The sequence below is a fragment of the Pseudopipra pipra genome, chromosome 12 (assembly GCF_036250125.1).
Source record: "Pseudopipra pipra isolate bDixPip1 chromosome 12, bDixPip1.hap1, whole genome shotgun sequence".
Classification (NCBI taxonomy): domain Eukaryota; kingdom Metazoa; phylum Chordata; class Aves; order Passeriformes; family Pipridae; genus Pseudopipra; species Pseudopipra pipra.
Window position 1 is genome coordinate 6,124,140 of NC_087560.1, and position 15,371 is coordinate 6,139,510.

A 15,371-nucleotide genomic window follows, 5' to 3' on the forward strand; every position below is an offset into this window, starting at 1 on the left:
GGACCTTCATAGGAGTGGGAGTAAGCTGGGCTTAGGCATTGCTATGGGCTGCCAGCATCTCTGGCTGGTGCAAGGAGGAGGTTTGGGGTCCTGGTCAGCCTTGAAACCTGTGGGTTGGCAACTGGGAAGTATCCAGGATAGGTAGGGAGTGCCCTGTCTCTGCCCTGTCACTACTCCAGAGTCATTGAGTCTGGACACTTTGGATATTCCTGGAAAGTCCTGACTGGCCTCATGCCAGGGATGTCCATAGGAGCTGAACCCCCTTGCATTCTGGGATGCTGGGGGCTGGTGGGGTGAGCCCTGGGGACTGGTGGAGGTGCCGAACTCCCTTCCTTTGGCCACAGGGAAAGCCAGCAGGGACATGTGCAGAAGATAAGTTTTGGGTGCCTGCCTTAGGGCTTTGAACAACTGCTGAGCATATTGACTATAGCTGAGACATGACGTGATCATTGAAACTTCCATCCTGTGTCTTGGGAGTTGGCTTGGCTGTGCCAGGAGCCCTGTGTGAAGTGCAGAAACTCATGCTGCCTGCTGGCTTGAGCAGTTTTTACATGAAAACTTCTCTTACTCTGAGCTAGAGCTGTTGTGGGTGAGCGCTGAGGGCTGTGGCTAGCACTGGTCCATGTGGGACTCACATGCTGATCCAACACTGCTGCCAGTGGTGGGAAATGTGGCTGTGTGCCCGGCCTGCTGGCCAGCCAGTCACACACATCATGATGTCATTCTACTGAAAAGGCAGGTGACATCTGTTGTCAAGTGACATTTGTAGGACACTGAGCTGACTGTGATGCAATCAAGGTTGTTTCTGTTCAATGGAAAGTTTCAGATCAACTTACAGGCTGTGACACCATGTGAAATGCTGAGAGCTCCATGGAAGGGAGAGCTGTTCTCCAACCATAGCCTTGGTCTCATCAAAACATCCCTCTTCACATAAAAGTGACGGAATGCTCACCTTCTCCTCCTGGCCAGTGTTACAGGAGATGAGCGTGTGATCCACACTCCTCTGTTCAGGAATGAAGTGCTGGTATTTTTTTCTCAAAAATAGCCCTATTCCTAAGAGTGATAAAAGTCTGAGATAAGCCCATCAAGTTTCCGTTGTTTGTTTCTGCTGTGTGATTTAGGAATGTGGTGAGCCCAGAATAGCATCTGTCCTGGTCTGCTGGAGCGTTTTGGTTTGCTGCTGATACCAGGCTGGCTGTGCTCCTGGCTGGAATGTTTCACACCCTCCATCTCCTCCCCAGGGTTCCCGCAGCCGGAGGTGACATGGTACAAGGATGATGAGGAGATGGATCGCTACTGTGGCTTACCCAAGTACGAGATATTCCGTCATGGAAATCGCCACACCCTGCAGCTGTACAAGTGAGTAAATGAGCTGGAGAGGGGCTGGGTTTGGTGGTGGAAGCTCTGAGTGTGTTCTCAGTAGCTGGAGGAGCTGTCAGCAGTGATGTCCCCCCAGCACTTGTGCTGGCCCTTTCTGCTCCCCACTGCAAGTTCCTGGCTGTCCCTTCCCCTCCAGCTCTTCGCTCTGGTGACTCCCCAATCATACAAGTATGAGATCCATTACTGCATCCAGGGATAGCTGCCATGCTGCAAGCAACAGGAAGGGCAGGATAAATCCTTCTCTCTGGAGCCTTCCAGTACTGAGCAATAGGGCTGGACAAAGGTGACCAATGGCAAAGCACTGTCTGCCTCCAGGATGATGGTCCAGGGAGTCAGGCAGGACAAGGACAGAAACAGTTCACAGGAGTGTCCTAAGCTACAGCCCTGTCCCATTCCTAGCTGTCACCATGGAAAGGGCTGCTTTGGCACTGATGAATGGAGGCAAGGCCCTCCTTTATCCAGCCCTGACTACCAACTTCTTTTAACTTTAAGCGAGGACTATGTTTCTGAAGAGCCAAGCACACTGTATCTCCAGCAGGCAGGGACCTGTGGCACCTCCAGTCCTGCAACTGGGATGTCAGACAGGTGCAGCAGTGACAGAAAATGCAGAATATCAGTGTTGCTGATTGTCCTGTCATCCTTGTGCTTCAAGCCTGGGCTTTTCTGCTGCCCTAGGTGTGCTCCAAATTTCTGTCAGAGGCTGGCTCACCTCTGGCAAGGAGCAGGGATCTCCATGGGCCAGGTGTCCTCGAGGGGTGACAACAGGGATGGCAGGCATGTGTTTCTGCTGCTGCCCGTGACATGGGGTGGGAAGGCTTTGGTAAGGCAGTACAGTGGAGGAAGAACAGGATTCATGTAGGCTGTGAAGAGCTGAGAGGAGAAGGTTCTGTGGAGGAATGTGACCAAGAACAGTTGGGAAGCCTGGTGCTGCCTGTTCCTCCTCCATCACAGCCCTCTCTTACCAGAGTTACAACCCAGGGTGGAGCTGGGCACAGATTTAACATCAAACCTCCTTGCCTGTTAGTACTGAGAGAGTGCAGAGCTGGGGAGGGAGACCAGCCCCAGGCCTCCACACATTCTGTGGGCATCTCATGGGCCACATCTTCATTTTCTGGCCTCCCTGGAGCAGGAAGTGGGAGAGCAGGCAGGGAATGCCTGTGTGCCCAGTGGGAATCCTGGGGAGGATGGGTAGGTCTCATGCACAGCTTTTGGTTTCCAGGTGCCAAGAAGAAGATGCAGGCATTTACCAGGCCTCAGCTAGAAATACCAAAGGCATCGTGTCCTGCTCTGGTGTGCTGGAAGTGGGAACCATGACGGAATTCAAAATCCATCAGAAATGGTTTGACAAAATAAAGAGAAAAGCTGAAGAAAAGCTGCAAGAGATAGAACAGGGCAAGAAACGAGGAAAAGAAAACGTGGAGGTGGAGAAGTTGCAGGGAATGAGCCCTGAGAGGCTCCAGAGGAAGCGGAGGCTGGCTAGGGATCAGAATCTCCAGTCGGGAGACTCTTCATGGGAGAAGGAAGATGCAGCGAAAGTGCACGTCGCGGATTCACAGTCCAGATTGCACAAGGATATTGCTGAGACACAGGAGCAGCCAGTCAGTGCAGTGATGGGCTTCTCAAACAAACTGGTAGCACCTCTGAAAGCAGAGGTGACAACCAATGGAGATGCCACTTTGGAGACTGGGGAGGAGAACGGGAACAGCTTTCTCACGTATATCTATGAGACAGTGGAGGACCTGGCGACTAAGCCAGGGGCGAAAGACTCTGCAGCTAAAAAGAAAAAGAAGGTGGGGGCTCCTTCAGCAGCAACGCAGGAAGCTTCCAAGCGAGAAGAAAGTGGGAGAGACAGGGCCAATCCTTCCTCAAATCCCAGGTTTGCCCCTCCCGTCCCCTTACGTAGGAATGCACGTTTGAGGGCGGCAAAGGATCAAGAAGTGGAAACCGGTCTGAAAGTCAAAGAGCCTGAGAAAGCTGTGAATCAGGACACTAAAACCAGTGATGACGTGTACTTCTCATTAAAGGACATGTATTTTGATAAGCAGGTGAAGCCAACAGCAGGGAAGGAGGAGGTGGGAGCCAAGGATGAGGCCGGGAGCGAGACTGCCCTGCGGCCAGTGGCCATCAGCAGACAGACAGAGGATGCTCCATTGTCCTCTGAGGTGTCAGAGGCAGGACCTGTGCTGTCTGAGGGACAGAGAGGCCAACACCAAGCACAGAAGTTGGAGGGAAACAAAGAGGTAACTAGGAGAGAGAGCAGCCAACGCAGGGGTGGCAACAAGAAAATACCTTGTGCTGCAGGGTTGTGCTGTGGCACCACGCGTGGGAGGCTGCGAGTGCCCCGTGGGATCTGCTGCCGAGGCTCCACAGCTCTCCACTGGTGAAAGCACCCAGGGGAAGGGCTTTCTGGACTTTGTGTGCCCGGAGAGCAGAGCTTCCACCCCATCTCCAAACAAATGTCAGCTGAGGTGGTGAGAGATGTAAGCCGGGGCCATGCGAGCAGCTGGTCTCCGGGTGGCCTGGGGTGGCTGTGAGCTCTGCAGTTTAATCGGCAGCCTGACCTCATGCGAAATGTTTTCAGATCAGTTCAGCAGGCAGCACTGAATGGCTATTTATAGCTGGGGGTGGGGGCCTTGTGCGTAGACAGATGAGGCCAATGGCATCTGTTCAGTTTAACAAGGGAGCCGGAGCTTCAGCGGCGCTTAACGAGCCCCCCCATGCAAATGAGCACAGTGTGCCAGGTACAACACATGAGCTGCGCCGCAGGGACTCAAGGTTTGTTTACAGTGCAACATGTATACAGTAGGTCTGGACTGGTTTTTTGGCTCTTCCCTGTTGGAAAAACTCTGTTGAGAGACTCATTGTGGTGGTGATGAAGCGCCAGGGCACAGCACCTGCTCCTGACCCTCAGCACATCTTTTAGTCAACTGCTATTTTTGTCACTTAACCTGAAATATTTTCCATGAAAATATTAGACTGGAACCTACCAGACTATTTTTTACCTTTTTTTCTTTAATGATCCCTTTTGTGGTAAAAGGTTCTCAGAGTCCAGTTTGCTATCAGGATCTGGAGTGTGGGCTATGGTAGGTGCACACTTTTGGTACAAACAAGACTTCAGGTACAGCACCTCTCCCTTGGTAGGTAATGCACATACTTCAGGATGTGGAAACATCCACAATACAGAAAGTGGGATTGCTGGGTGCCTCAGTGGAAAAAAAGCCCAATCCTTTTTTCCTCATTCAGATTTCTTTAGCCACAGGTAGGAGGAGCTTTGCTGGTAAGAACCTGCTGTGTTATGCAGTGACCATCTCTGTTCTGGCCTTGCCACTGCACAGCACCCTGAATCCATCTCCAACCTGACCCACAGCATCACATATTGCTGCAGAAATTATTGCTGTGTAGGCCAGCCTGTGGCAAATCCATTTTTTCCCCCTCTCTGCTCTCTTTTACACCCCTTGCTCTCAAAGAGGGTGGAAGATATTGGAGTGCAGCAGCCAGGCTTGCGCTGTCATCCCTGAGCTTTTGACATGCATCAAGGTATTTTTCTCTTCAAAATCCCACTCACAGAGGGAAACCTGTGACTTGTCAGCTGGTGTGCCTTTGAGGAGACAAAAGGGGATGCTCTTGATTTGAATTTGAATCCTTCAGCTCCTTGGTGCTGCTGGGGAAAGTCCTCAAGCTTTTGTGAGACCAAATAAGCTGTTTTAAAGCCCTTTAAGGCTGATTCCAGGCATGTTTGAGGATATTTTCACTCCTCAGGACTCGAGTTACTTGTCTTTTTCTCTTTTATTCTTCTCTTAAACAAGACAAGGTCGTAACATGGGTATTATCCTGGCCTGGGGACCTAACTCGCCCTCATGCTCAGGAGTTCTCTTCTGAGCTGGATTTGACTGTAGCAAAATGCCAGACCCTACGGTCTGAAGGCAGTTTTTGAGCATCCTCTTTAAGCATCCTCCTCCGTAAGAGCCAAGAAGAAACTGGATTTGCATGATGATCACTCTTGCTCAAATTTTGAACTGATGATTTTATTATATTTCTTGTATATGGCCCTAATTTTGAGTGATTTACAATTACTTAAAGACAGATGCTTTCCTGAAAAGCTCCCAGAAAGCTTTTCTGACTGAGCTTTAGCTCGTGCACTGGTAATAAGCAAATTCCCCACAAGCCCTGAGCCCTCTTCAGCCAAAGAGTTGTCCCCATTGACCAGCACCACTGTACAGAGCCACCACTGTGCATCCACCTGTGAACCAGCAGCCCTGACCCACCTGGAGTCCCCCTGGTTCAGCCCCAGAGTGGAGGGACCAGGGCTGGCCCCTCCTTTAGATTGGGCTATTCCCGTCCCTATCCCTTTCTGTGTCATGGAGGATCAAATACTGTGGTAAAATTGAGAGGGGTTTCACTGCATGAGTTGTGTCAGTCTCTTAAAATCAAACCTTTTAAGCCTGAGTGCTGGTCTGCTCTGTGTTGTGACACAGCCCTCTGAGGCAGGATAGGGACATGACTCCAAGGGAACAGCAGCAGGGACCTGTGGCATCTGGGGGTGCCTTGTGGAACCCTGAGAACTGGGGCCCCATTTCTGCACATCCTGAGTGTGGAGACTTGAATTTTGTGGGCAGGAGTGGCCCCTAATGGTGCTCGTCCCAGCCCAGCCCTCCGATACTCACTTTGTCCTAACAGTCAAAGGTGGACTTTGGACAAAGGCCTGGGGTGATAGGACAAGGGGGAATGGCTTCACACTGACAGAGGGCAAGGTTAGATGGGATATTGGGAAGGAATTGTTGGCTAAGAGGGTGGTAAGGCCCTGGCCCAGGTTGCCCAGAAATGCTATGGCTGCCTATCCCTGGAAGTGTTCAAGGTTGGGTTGGATGGGGTTTGGAGCAACTTGCTCTAATGGAAGGTGTCCCTGCCCATGGCAGGGGGTTGGAATTATGTGATCTTTAAGGTCCCTTCCAACCCAAACCATTCTATGATTCTACAAATTCCTCTGGGAAGGGCTTGCTGAGAGACTGGTGCTACCTTTCCTCTTTTTCCCAAGCTATCAAACGAAGCAGAGGCAGCACAAAATAGAAGGTCCAAGTGCTACAGCCCTCCTTTGCCACAGCCTCCATTTGGGAGGCTTAAAGCTCAAGTCAGGGACCTCAGGAGAAAATCCTTAGCAGCAGATCCTTGGGGACCTGTTGTGTGCATGCCCTATCCCCATGCGATTGTCCTGGTGTTGCTCACAGAGCATCAGCCAGGCAGGGCGTGTGTCTCTGCCTTCCCTACAGAAATAGATGGTGCCCCTTGGCTGGAGAATCTCAGCAGATCTCCTCGGGATAGAGCTCAGCCATCGCAGCAGGCAGCTCCCTGACAATACCTGCTGGTGTGTAGCTGCGGTCAGAAACTTCGGAGCTTCCCAAATGTCAGAGGGACAGAATGGTTGGGCAGTGCTGATAATGTCATGGTGTACAGTGTCTCTATAAATCACTTGGGCAGCCTCATCCAGATAGTGTCTGATATCCCCATTGCCCCATCTTGGAGTGGAGATAGGGGAGCACCAAATATTTAACAAAAGCAAGGGAATTACACAAGGTCTCGGCAGTGGCTGGGGAAGAGGGAAAAGTTTTGCTCTTGGGAAGGTGCTGAATCAGATGAGGTTGGATTAGAAGCCACTGAATGATTTAGAGAGGCAGATCTCCTGCCTGTCTGTGCACAGCAAAGGCATTGAAAGGCAGAAGGGTTGGAGCTGATAAAAACACACTTTATGCAGCAGGTGGGACCCCCTCCTGTGGGATGATGGCAAAGCCAGGAGACCCTGGATGGGTATCAGCAGTATCAGGTTAATACTCATGATTCAGAAATTGGGCAGTGCCATATGGTACAGGTGGACCACAAGTATGACTGAGCAGACCCATGCGGTAAAATTATGCTAATTTTTTTTTTTTTTTTTTTTTACTAGATTGCAGCAACAGTGGGACAGTCTCCTGGTGATCTAAAACACCCAGTGTCTTGTCCAACCACAGAGTCTGGTCAGCAAGCCAGTAAGTTAGAGGAGGTCAGAAAGGAGGTGCCTGTCTGCCAGGAAACCAGGGGGGCTGTGAAAATGACAAATCCTCGGCTGAGGCCTCAGGAGCCACCAAAGCCAACAGCACCTTCTCCAGACCACGTACAGTCCAGCAAGGAGCACCCACCCCCCAGGAAACAGGCAGAAAGACATTCCCATGCTCTTGAGGGCAGAGAGACTCAGCAAGGACTGTTAAATCTAGAAAACAAAAGCCAAGGCAGAGAAGAGCCATCGCTAAAAAATTTGAGTCCTCCAAAGGATAAAACTGGAGAAAGCACTGGAGAAAATGTTTCTCATGAGCAAACTCCACATCAGACAGTCAAGGATGGGAAGAGCAAAGAGGCAGGAGCAGAGCTGTCTGAGAGCCATCCCAATGTGAGGACAGGAGGAAGTGGTGAAGCACAGCCATGTCCTGGGGCTGTGCACAGGGAGGCAGGAGGGACAATTTTGGGGCAGCAGGACACTGAAACAGCAGCTCCTGCATCAGTTCCACTTGCCAAGGAAAAACTGCTTCCTGCTCCTGCAGCAGAGCCGTTGGTGGCTCAAGAGGCACTGCTGACAGCTCATGGAGCCCCAGGGATGGAGGCTATCACAGGAGAGGTCCCATCTGGACCCCAGCTGCTTCCTCCTGTGAGGGGAGAAATGGAAACCACAAAGGCAGATGGATCTGCCCCGCAAGAGACATTTTCAGCCAGCATGTTAGGAGAGGAGAATGCCAAACCACTGCCCGTGGGACCTCAGGGGAGGGAAGGAGGAGAGCAGACAGCCACAGCTCCATGCCAAGGACCAGCAGCACCTCCAGGGGCTTTTGAAGGAGGTGCTGAGGTCCAGCCACAGGTACCGCTGGTCCTGCCTGGCCCCGAGAGATGTCAGGAGATGTCTTTGGAGGAGAAAATGCAGCACAAAAACCTGGTTTCCTCCTTAAAGAACTACCTGCTGCTGCTTCTAAAAATGTCAGATAGCAGTAAGGATGCCACAAAAGGAGACACTGACTCTGGGGACAAGGAGCAGCCAGATGCAGGGGAAGGCATGATGCCAGAGATAGGCATTGCTGGGCTGAGCCCTCGCACCTCAAGGAGAGTTTTGGAAAAGGTACAAAACAACCAGCTCTTTCAGACAGCAGAGAACTTGCCTCTGACCCCCAGGACATCCAGGCGGATCACAGGCATGATCAACGAGGAATTTGTTCTCAGCCAGGAGATGCTGGCTTGCAGGCCCGTGCCACCAAAGAAACGCGCCTGGGTTGCCCCCAAGGCCGAGGGGCCACCCCTGCTCTCTGTGCCCTCCATCGTGGTGGGCAGCATGCCAGCATCAGGAGCAGGGCAGCCTCCTCACTCTTCTGATTTGCCTCCAGTGAGCTCTGAAGAGAGCCCTGGTGACCCTCTGGCAGTGCTACCTTGTGCCACGCCAGAAGAGCTCGCTTTGGGAGCCCGACGCAAAATATACCTGCCAAAACCCAAACAGGTGGGGGAGGAAGAGGAAGCAACCCTGGAGAGCCCAGGACACATGAGAAGTCCGACTGTTTCACCACAGCAATCCAGGAAGAACACACCCCTGTTGCATTCTCCTGCCCTGGCTCCATCCTCTCCCACAGAGCAGTGCTCTCCAACCCTCACGAGGAAGATGGCCACGTTGGAGGTTCCTAAGCTGTACGAGGAGCCTGCAGGTGACACCAGTGGTGACCACGAGGTCCCTGGAGATGCTAAGCCAGAAGCACAGCGAGCAGAGTCCCAGAAAGCAAATAACCCATTTAAAGGTGAGGGAGGAGCTAATCCCCATAAACCGTGTTCTGTTGTTGCCTACAAAGGGAGCTGGTGATAGTGAGTTGGGGCCACATGAGTTCTCTGCACTTGCAGGGTTTTCAGCATTGTCCTTTGGCTATGTGAAAGCCAAAAGTCTCCCCCAAGACTTCAGCCCAGTGCAGGGAGGGTGGAGGAATGCAAGAGGCAGCAGCACTGAGACTGGCTGTCTCCACAGCCTGGACTTCCCTGGTCCAAGGGATCATAGAATCCTCTTGTTGTTGGTCTCCATGTTCTGGTCCTCACCAAACCTGATGCTGGTCGGGGATCCTGAGCAACCTGGTCTAGTGGGAAGTGTCCCTGCTCATGGCAAGAGGGTTGGAACAAGATGGTCTTTAAGGTCCCTTTGAATCCAAACCATGATTCTGATTCAGTGGGCATCAGCGAGGTGCACACTCCTCTTCAATATCCATGGTCAATGCTAATTTGATCCCTCGTGGCATTGAATTAGAAAAGGCATAATCCTGGAGTTGAAGGAGATGATGCCCTTACAGGAAGCAGCACTCTTGCAAAGTAAGAATAACCTTAATAAATCCCCACTTCAGTAGATAAATGTTTCCTCCAATATTCCATAGTGTTTTCTGCATTCTGTCTGATCGAGCCCCACGGGGTATTGCAGTGCTGCACTGTTGAATGAATTTGTACAACTTGTATCCTACCTTATTTATCCAAGCAGAGTTCTGAGACCTTCCCTGGGAGGGCAATGCTGTGCTGACATATGTGTGATACCCAACACCAAAGCCCTGAGCAGCAGCATTGGGGTAGGCTGGCCTGTCCCTGGAGCTGCAGCCAGCACTCTGTGTCTCACCATCCATCTCTTTACACCCTGTCCTTAGTTCCACAGGTGGTCCGTAAGATCAGGGCAGAACAATTTTCCGATGCATCAGGAAACCTGAAACTTTGGTGCCAGTTCTTCAATATATTGAGTGATTCTAAGCTGATGTGGTACAAGGACGAGATCCCTGTAGCTGAAGCCCAAAGGAGGTAACTTGCCAGCTCTGCATCGTCGTAGTCCTTGTGTGTCACCTGCTAAATCCAGCTCCTTGCCTTGACTGGGGTGTGAAAGTGCCCCTCTGTTAAGGCTGCAGAGGAAGCTCAGTGTGTGGCATGGTACGTTGTGAACTTCATCTTCTCAGTGCCCTTGGAGGGAAAGATCGCCCAGATGGGGAATTGCTGCCAAATTTGTCCTATTGATGCTCCATCTGGAGTCTGTGCTTTGAGTACTCAGACCTTGGGGAGGGCAGGGAAGGTATTGTGCCCATCGCAGTAACTGAAGGGTGGATGTAAACTGCAAAGCAGTGACCCCAAATGATCCATGTGAGGGTGGCAGCGGTGCTGGGAGGGTGTTCGATGCAATCACTGCTGGCAAAAGCAGCTCTGCCCGTGCCCTCTTTATCCCTTGGTATTGCCATTGTGCAGGGAGAGCATATTGGGACATATGGGTGGCTGGTTGTATCCTGGATGCTCCTTTGGGTGCACTGTGGAGAGCAAGTTGTTCTCAAGCCCAGAGGATTTGTGTAGGAACATCATGTGCATCAGTTAGGATTTGCCTTTGAGTGTTGCTTGATCTGCCTTTATAATGAGCAGGCAGAAAGAGGTGATTCTGGGGCAGAAATGCTCTTTTGTGGCAGATCTTTGAGCTGGGGCAGATGGACCAGGAGTGGCCATTGCCTTCTAGGGGACCAGAGCAGAGCCTGCTCAGGCAGCAGGTCTCAGGATGAGGGTCCCAGCTCTTACTTCTGCAAAGCCCTGACCCAGCCTCACTCAGAGGCAAGTACCTTTATCAGTCTGTAGCCCAGTCCTGGCCAGATTTTGCAGGGCTTGCCTGGAGGAGGAGCATCTCTGTGAGTACAAAGCACAGGGCAGGACTCCTGGTGCCATGACGTGCCAGGGGACAGCTGGGATACCCTTGGGCTGGCTTTCTTTGTAGCTCTCTTCCAGCCCCCTGAGGGCAGCACGGTGCTCACCTGCAGTGCCTGTCACAGGGCTCCTGTGTGCCCCCACACACCATACAGGGCTGAGGCCACACTCCATTTTTTTCCCAGTGCTGGCGACGAGGGCCAGGCAGCTCTGGCTGTTGTGCAGGCGTCCCAGAAGGACTGCGGGGTCTACCGGTGCGTGATCAGCAACGAGTACGGCACCGACTCCACCGATTTCCTGCTCAGCCCAGAAGGTGAGGAGCCCTCAGCAGCCTCTCCCATCTGCCTGGCTGTGCTATGGGGTGGTGTGCCCAACTGTGGAGAGGGCTTGGTGCCAGGCTGTACCAGGGGAGCCTTGCACATCCCGTAACACCACCTCTGTGAGGGGCGTCTGCCTCTGTGTACTAATTTATGAGCAATTCCCACCATCCTACTTGCCATCCCTAGTCATGCAAGTGCATGGGGCAGGGTGGAATCCTGTCAGGACCTTGACACCTCTTTGCTTTCTGTCTCCTCTAGTGTTGTCAGGATTTAGCCTGCGGGAAGAGATTGAAGGTAAGGGCCATATGTGATGAGCTGTGACCACTGCCCCTCGCTGTGCGGGGGACGGGCAGCTCCGTGGAAGGGGCAGGACGTGCCCATGTTGTCCCCACTCACCAGCACTTCCCCCCAGCAGTTGGAGAGGAGATTGAGATGACGCCCATGGTGTTTGCAAAGGGTTTGGCCGATGCAGGCTACTGGGGGGATAAGCTCTTCGGGCGCGTGGTGAGCGAGGACATGGAAGTGGGCGCTGGTTTCCTGCGCAAAGCCTGCCGTGCCAGAGCCATCTACGGCCTGGAGCCCATCTTTGAGTCTGGCCACACCTGTGTCATCAAAGTGCACAATTTCATTGTCTTTGGGACCAAGAATGAGAACAGCCTCATCGAGAAGAACTACGATATCACCATCCAGGTGGGCATCCTTGTGGGGCACCATCCACCTGTCTTCCCTCCACCCTCCCCATCTGTGTAGGTTGGTCCCCAAACAGTCCCCAGCTCTGTGCCCACTTTTGCTATTTCCTTCCACTTTTGGAATGCTCTGAAGAGCAGTGGTCTGGTCATGTCCTTGTCATTCTTGGCTTCAGCTCTTCTCTCTGAGCAACACAGAGCTGCTTGGAACCTTCCCATCACTTGTCCTTTGACCACCAAGACAGGGAAACAACTGGCAGGGGTCCCAGGGAGGTGTTGGTGCGAGACAGGACAGGTCCTTGACTCTTCTGTTTGCACCTCCAGGAATGTAAAGTCCAGAACTCCAGCCGTGAGTACTGCAAGATCTTTGCTGCCGAGGCACGAGCCGTCCCTGATTTTGGAGCAGTGCCCGAGTAAGTAAGGTGCTGCAGCTCCACTGGCTTGATGCCCTGGCAGAGCATCCCAGGAATTGTGGGAGGGTTCCCTGTGGGCGCTGGGGCATCCCACCCTCAAACAGAAGGGATATTAGGGGAAGGCAAAAGCCAGGGGTGCAGACCATGGTGTGAACCTCTGCTTGCAGTGGTGGGAGAGCTCACCATGCTGACCCCATCTCTGCTCTCCCACACAGGATAATTCCACTGTACCTGGTTTATCGACCGGCCAACAACATCCCTTATGCCACAATGGAAGAGGACTTGGGTGGGCCCTGTGAGCAATACTGTGTCACCGAGAGAGATGGCAGCTTGGTAGCAAGAGGCACCTCGGAGATCGTGCTCAAATGCTGTACCTTCCAGCATTGGGTCTACCAGTGGACAAATGGAAACATCCTTGTGACTGACATTGAAGGTAAAGGGATCTCCTATCTGACTCCTGTGGCCCCTCACCACCTTCCGGCCTGGGAAAGGAGGAAAAAAAGCCCCAGCCTTGCTCTCCTGCCTCTCTCCCCACATGCTGTGGAGCCCAGCTCCCAGGGCAATGACCTGCCCTTGGTGCCAGTGCCCATCCTTCTCTGGACAGAGCCTGATTGTCCTTCCTTTAATTGCAGGAGTGGGCTGGAAGTTGACCAATGTGCGGATCGCTACCAACCTGAAAGGGTGAGTGACCCCGAGCTGCTGGGGCAGCAGACCCAGCTCTGCTGCTCACCTGGCAAAGGGCCATGGTGGTCAGTGTGGTCGGGCTCCATCCTCAGCTCCCTGCTCTGATGGGACATCTCCTGGTGCAAAACAGGGGCTGAGAATGACTGTGTTGGCAGGTACCAGGGGCTGAAGGAGAGCTGCTTCCCCTCCCTGCTGGAGCAATTCCCGGCTGCTCACCGGTGCAATCGTTACTGCAGCATCCTGGGCCTGAAGACACTGGAGCCAGCCAAGCCCAAGGGCTCCAAGAGCCCCTCCCTGGGCAGGAAATCTGCCCAGTCCAGTCCCCAGCTCCAGAAGAAGGCGCTGTCAAGTCCTCAGGGCACCCGCAAGGCTGCTGTGAGCCCCAAGAGCTCCCGGAGAGCTGCAGGAACAGGGGAGGCCCCGACAGCCTCCAAACCCAGGTTGGGAGAGAGCAGCAGGGCTGGCTGCCCGCAGTAGCCGGAGCCGCTGCAGCTGGGAACCCCGCTCTGGACCCAGCCTGAGCAGCCCCGTGGCCAGTCTGGAAAAGGGAGATCCTGGCAGTGGTCTCTGCCAAAACTCTCCTCCCTCCAGCCCTGCCCTGGCCCGCAGCACTTGTGTTGTGTGGTGTGTGTTAGTGTGAGTGGCTGGACCGGGGCTGTGGGGGGCTGTGAGCTGTGGACAGCAGGGATCCCTCACCAATACCTCTCTACAAGAGCTGCTGCCGCTGGTGGAGCCTGTGGGGCCACGTGCCCCTCCACACTGGGACTCGCTTTCCTGTCTTGACTCTCTCCATGTGCCTTCCTTAAGGCAGGGGCAGAGCTGCTCCCTTGGGCTTTGCAGGTGCCATGCCCCTGCCTGGCTCCCCCAAGCAAACTGGGAGTCTGGGATGTCCTCTTGGCTCCCAGCACCTCATGTCCCTCTCTGTGTCCTCCATAAAGTGACCAGGCCAAGCCCTGCCAGTGTTCTGTCCCTTGAGAACCCCAACAGCACCCAGGCAGTCCCATTTGCCCTGGTACACCGTTTTTGCTGCAGAGGGTTTCAGTGGTGGCTGCAGGGCTCCTCTGCTATGACGTGGGGCTCTGAAGTGTGTGCCAGTCCCATGGCGGGTACCAGCAGCTGCACAGGGAAGGGATTTTGCACCCCTCCCCTCCCCTGTGCCCCGTGGGAAGTCTCCCACGCCCTTGCTGGGTGGCTGCTGAGGGTGATGGTGCTGCTATGGTGCTGGCCAGCGCCATGGTAAGAATGCTCTACCTCACATGGGATACCCAGGATCAGTGACCTCCTCTCCGTGCCAGTCTCTGCCTTGGCACATGTGGGTGTCCAGCCCTCAGGACTTGCTCCTCTTTGTCCCCCTGCCATACAAAGACCCCATATACCACACCCAGCCCCACACCATGACCTGGTCATGCTTAATTAGTATCACCCCTGCTTGGCACATGCCAGACTCCAGCGGCAGCTGGCAGCACGCACTCCAAATCCTGCTGCCCCGTGGCAGGAGGCAGTGATGGACAGGCAGTGATGTTCATGCTGGAAAGTAAAGCACCCTGCATTGCATCAAGCTTCCCTTGTGCCTGTCAGCTCACCCAGGCGTGCAGCAGCCGGCGGAGTGTGGCAGTGGGCAGGGGCCTCACAGAGAGCCCAGCATTGTCGGCTTCATTGTGCTGCAGAGCATCGCCTTCCCCGGGGCTTTGGAACAGGGTGCTGGGTGCCAGTGACACCCCCCTGCATGGTGGGGTCCCAAACAGTGACTCAGTGCGGCCTGGTGGAGGGAAGCAGCTGGGCTGGGAGCACCGTGCACGCTGGGGCCCTGGTCCTTTCTCGCTGGGTGATTGTAAAATACCGATGTACATAACGCGGCCGCATTGGCGACTGGGTGCTCTCGAGTGCAATAAAATGAGGAGGACTGGCCTGTTCCCCAGCACTGTGGTCCCTGCGGGAAAGATGCACCCAAGCAAGGGGTGATGGGGCAGCTTTGTGCTTGGAGGAAGGAAACATCTTCAAGTACCACCTTTACCCCCATCTGTGCCCCATGGGGAGAAGAGGGTGACTGTGGCCTGACCCCAGAGCTGGCAGTGGGTGAGGCTTGGCTTGCAACACCTGCAGTGAGCACGGGGTGCAGCCTCAGCAAAGCACCTTGTGCTGTGGTGAAACAGCTGCAGGTGGGGGCCAGAGGGGGTCTGAGGGCA

The 15,371-nt window shown here is 53.8% G+C and overlaps 1 protein-coding gene across 5 annotated transcripts in view; it reads left to right on the forward strand.

The window, feature by feature from the left end:
* Nucleotides 1–15,103, forward strand: part of ALPK3 (alpha kinase 3) — a 33,844-nt gene extending 18,741 nt beyond the window's left edge. For 4 of the 5 annotated variants that reach the window (XM_064668670.1, XM_064668672.1, XM_064668673.1 and 1 more), the window contains 11 exons: nucleotides 1,242–1,359; nucleotides 2,600–3,620; nucleotides 7,319–9,179; nucleotides 10,059–10,206; nucleotides 11,268–11,395; nucleotides 11,661–11,696; nucleotides 11,815–12,092; nucleotides 12,413–12,501; nucleotides 12,717–12,934; nucleotides 13,134–13,182; nucleotides 13,341–15,103. In XM_064668670.1, coding sequence (XP_064524740.1) covers nucleotides 1,242–1,359; nucleotides 2,600–3,620; nucleotides 7,319–9,179; nucleotides 10,059–10,206; nucleotides 11,268–11,395; nucleotides 11,661–11,696; nucleotides 11,815–12,092; nucleotides 12,413–12,501; nucleotides 12,717–12,934; nucleotides 13,134–13,182; nucleotides 13,341–13,662 — 4,268 coding nt within the window. In that variant the 3' untranslated portion in view covers nucleotides 13,663–15,103. The remainder of the gene's footprint in view (nucleotides 1–1,241; nucleotides 1,360–2,599; nucleotides 3,621–7,318; nucleotides 9,180–10,058; nucleotides 10,207–11,267; nucleotides 11,396–11,660; nucleotides 11,697–11,814; nucleotides 12,093–12,412; nucleotides 12,502–12,716; nucleotides 12,935–13,133; nucleotides 13,183–13,340) is intronic. The other variant, XM_064668671.1, reaches the window with a different exon arrangement.
* The last annotated feature ends 268 nt before the right edge of the window (nucleotides 15,104–15,371 follow it).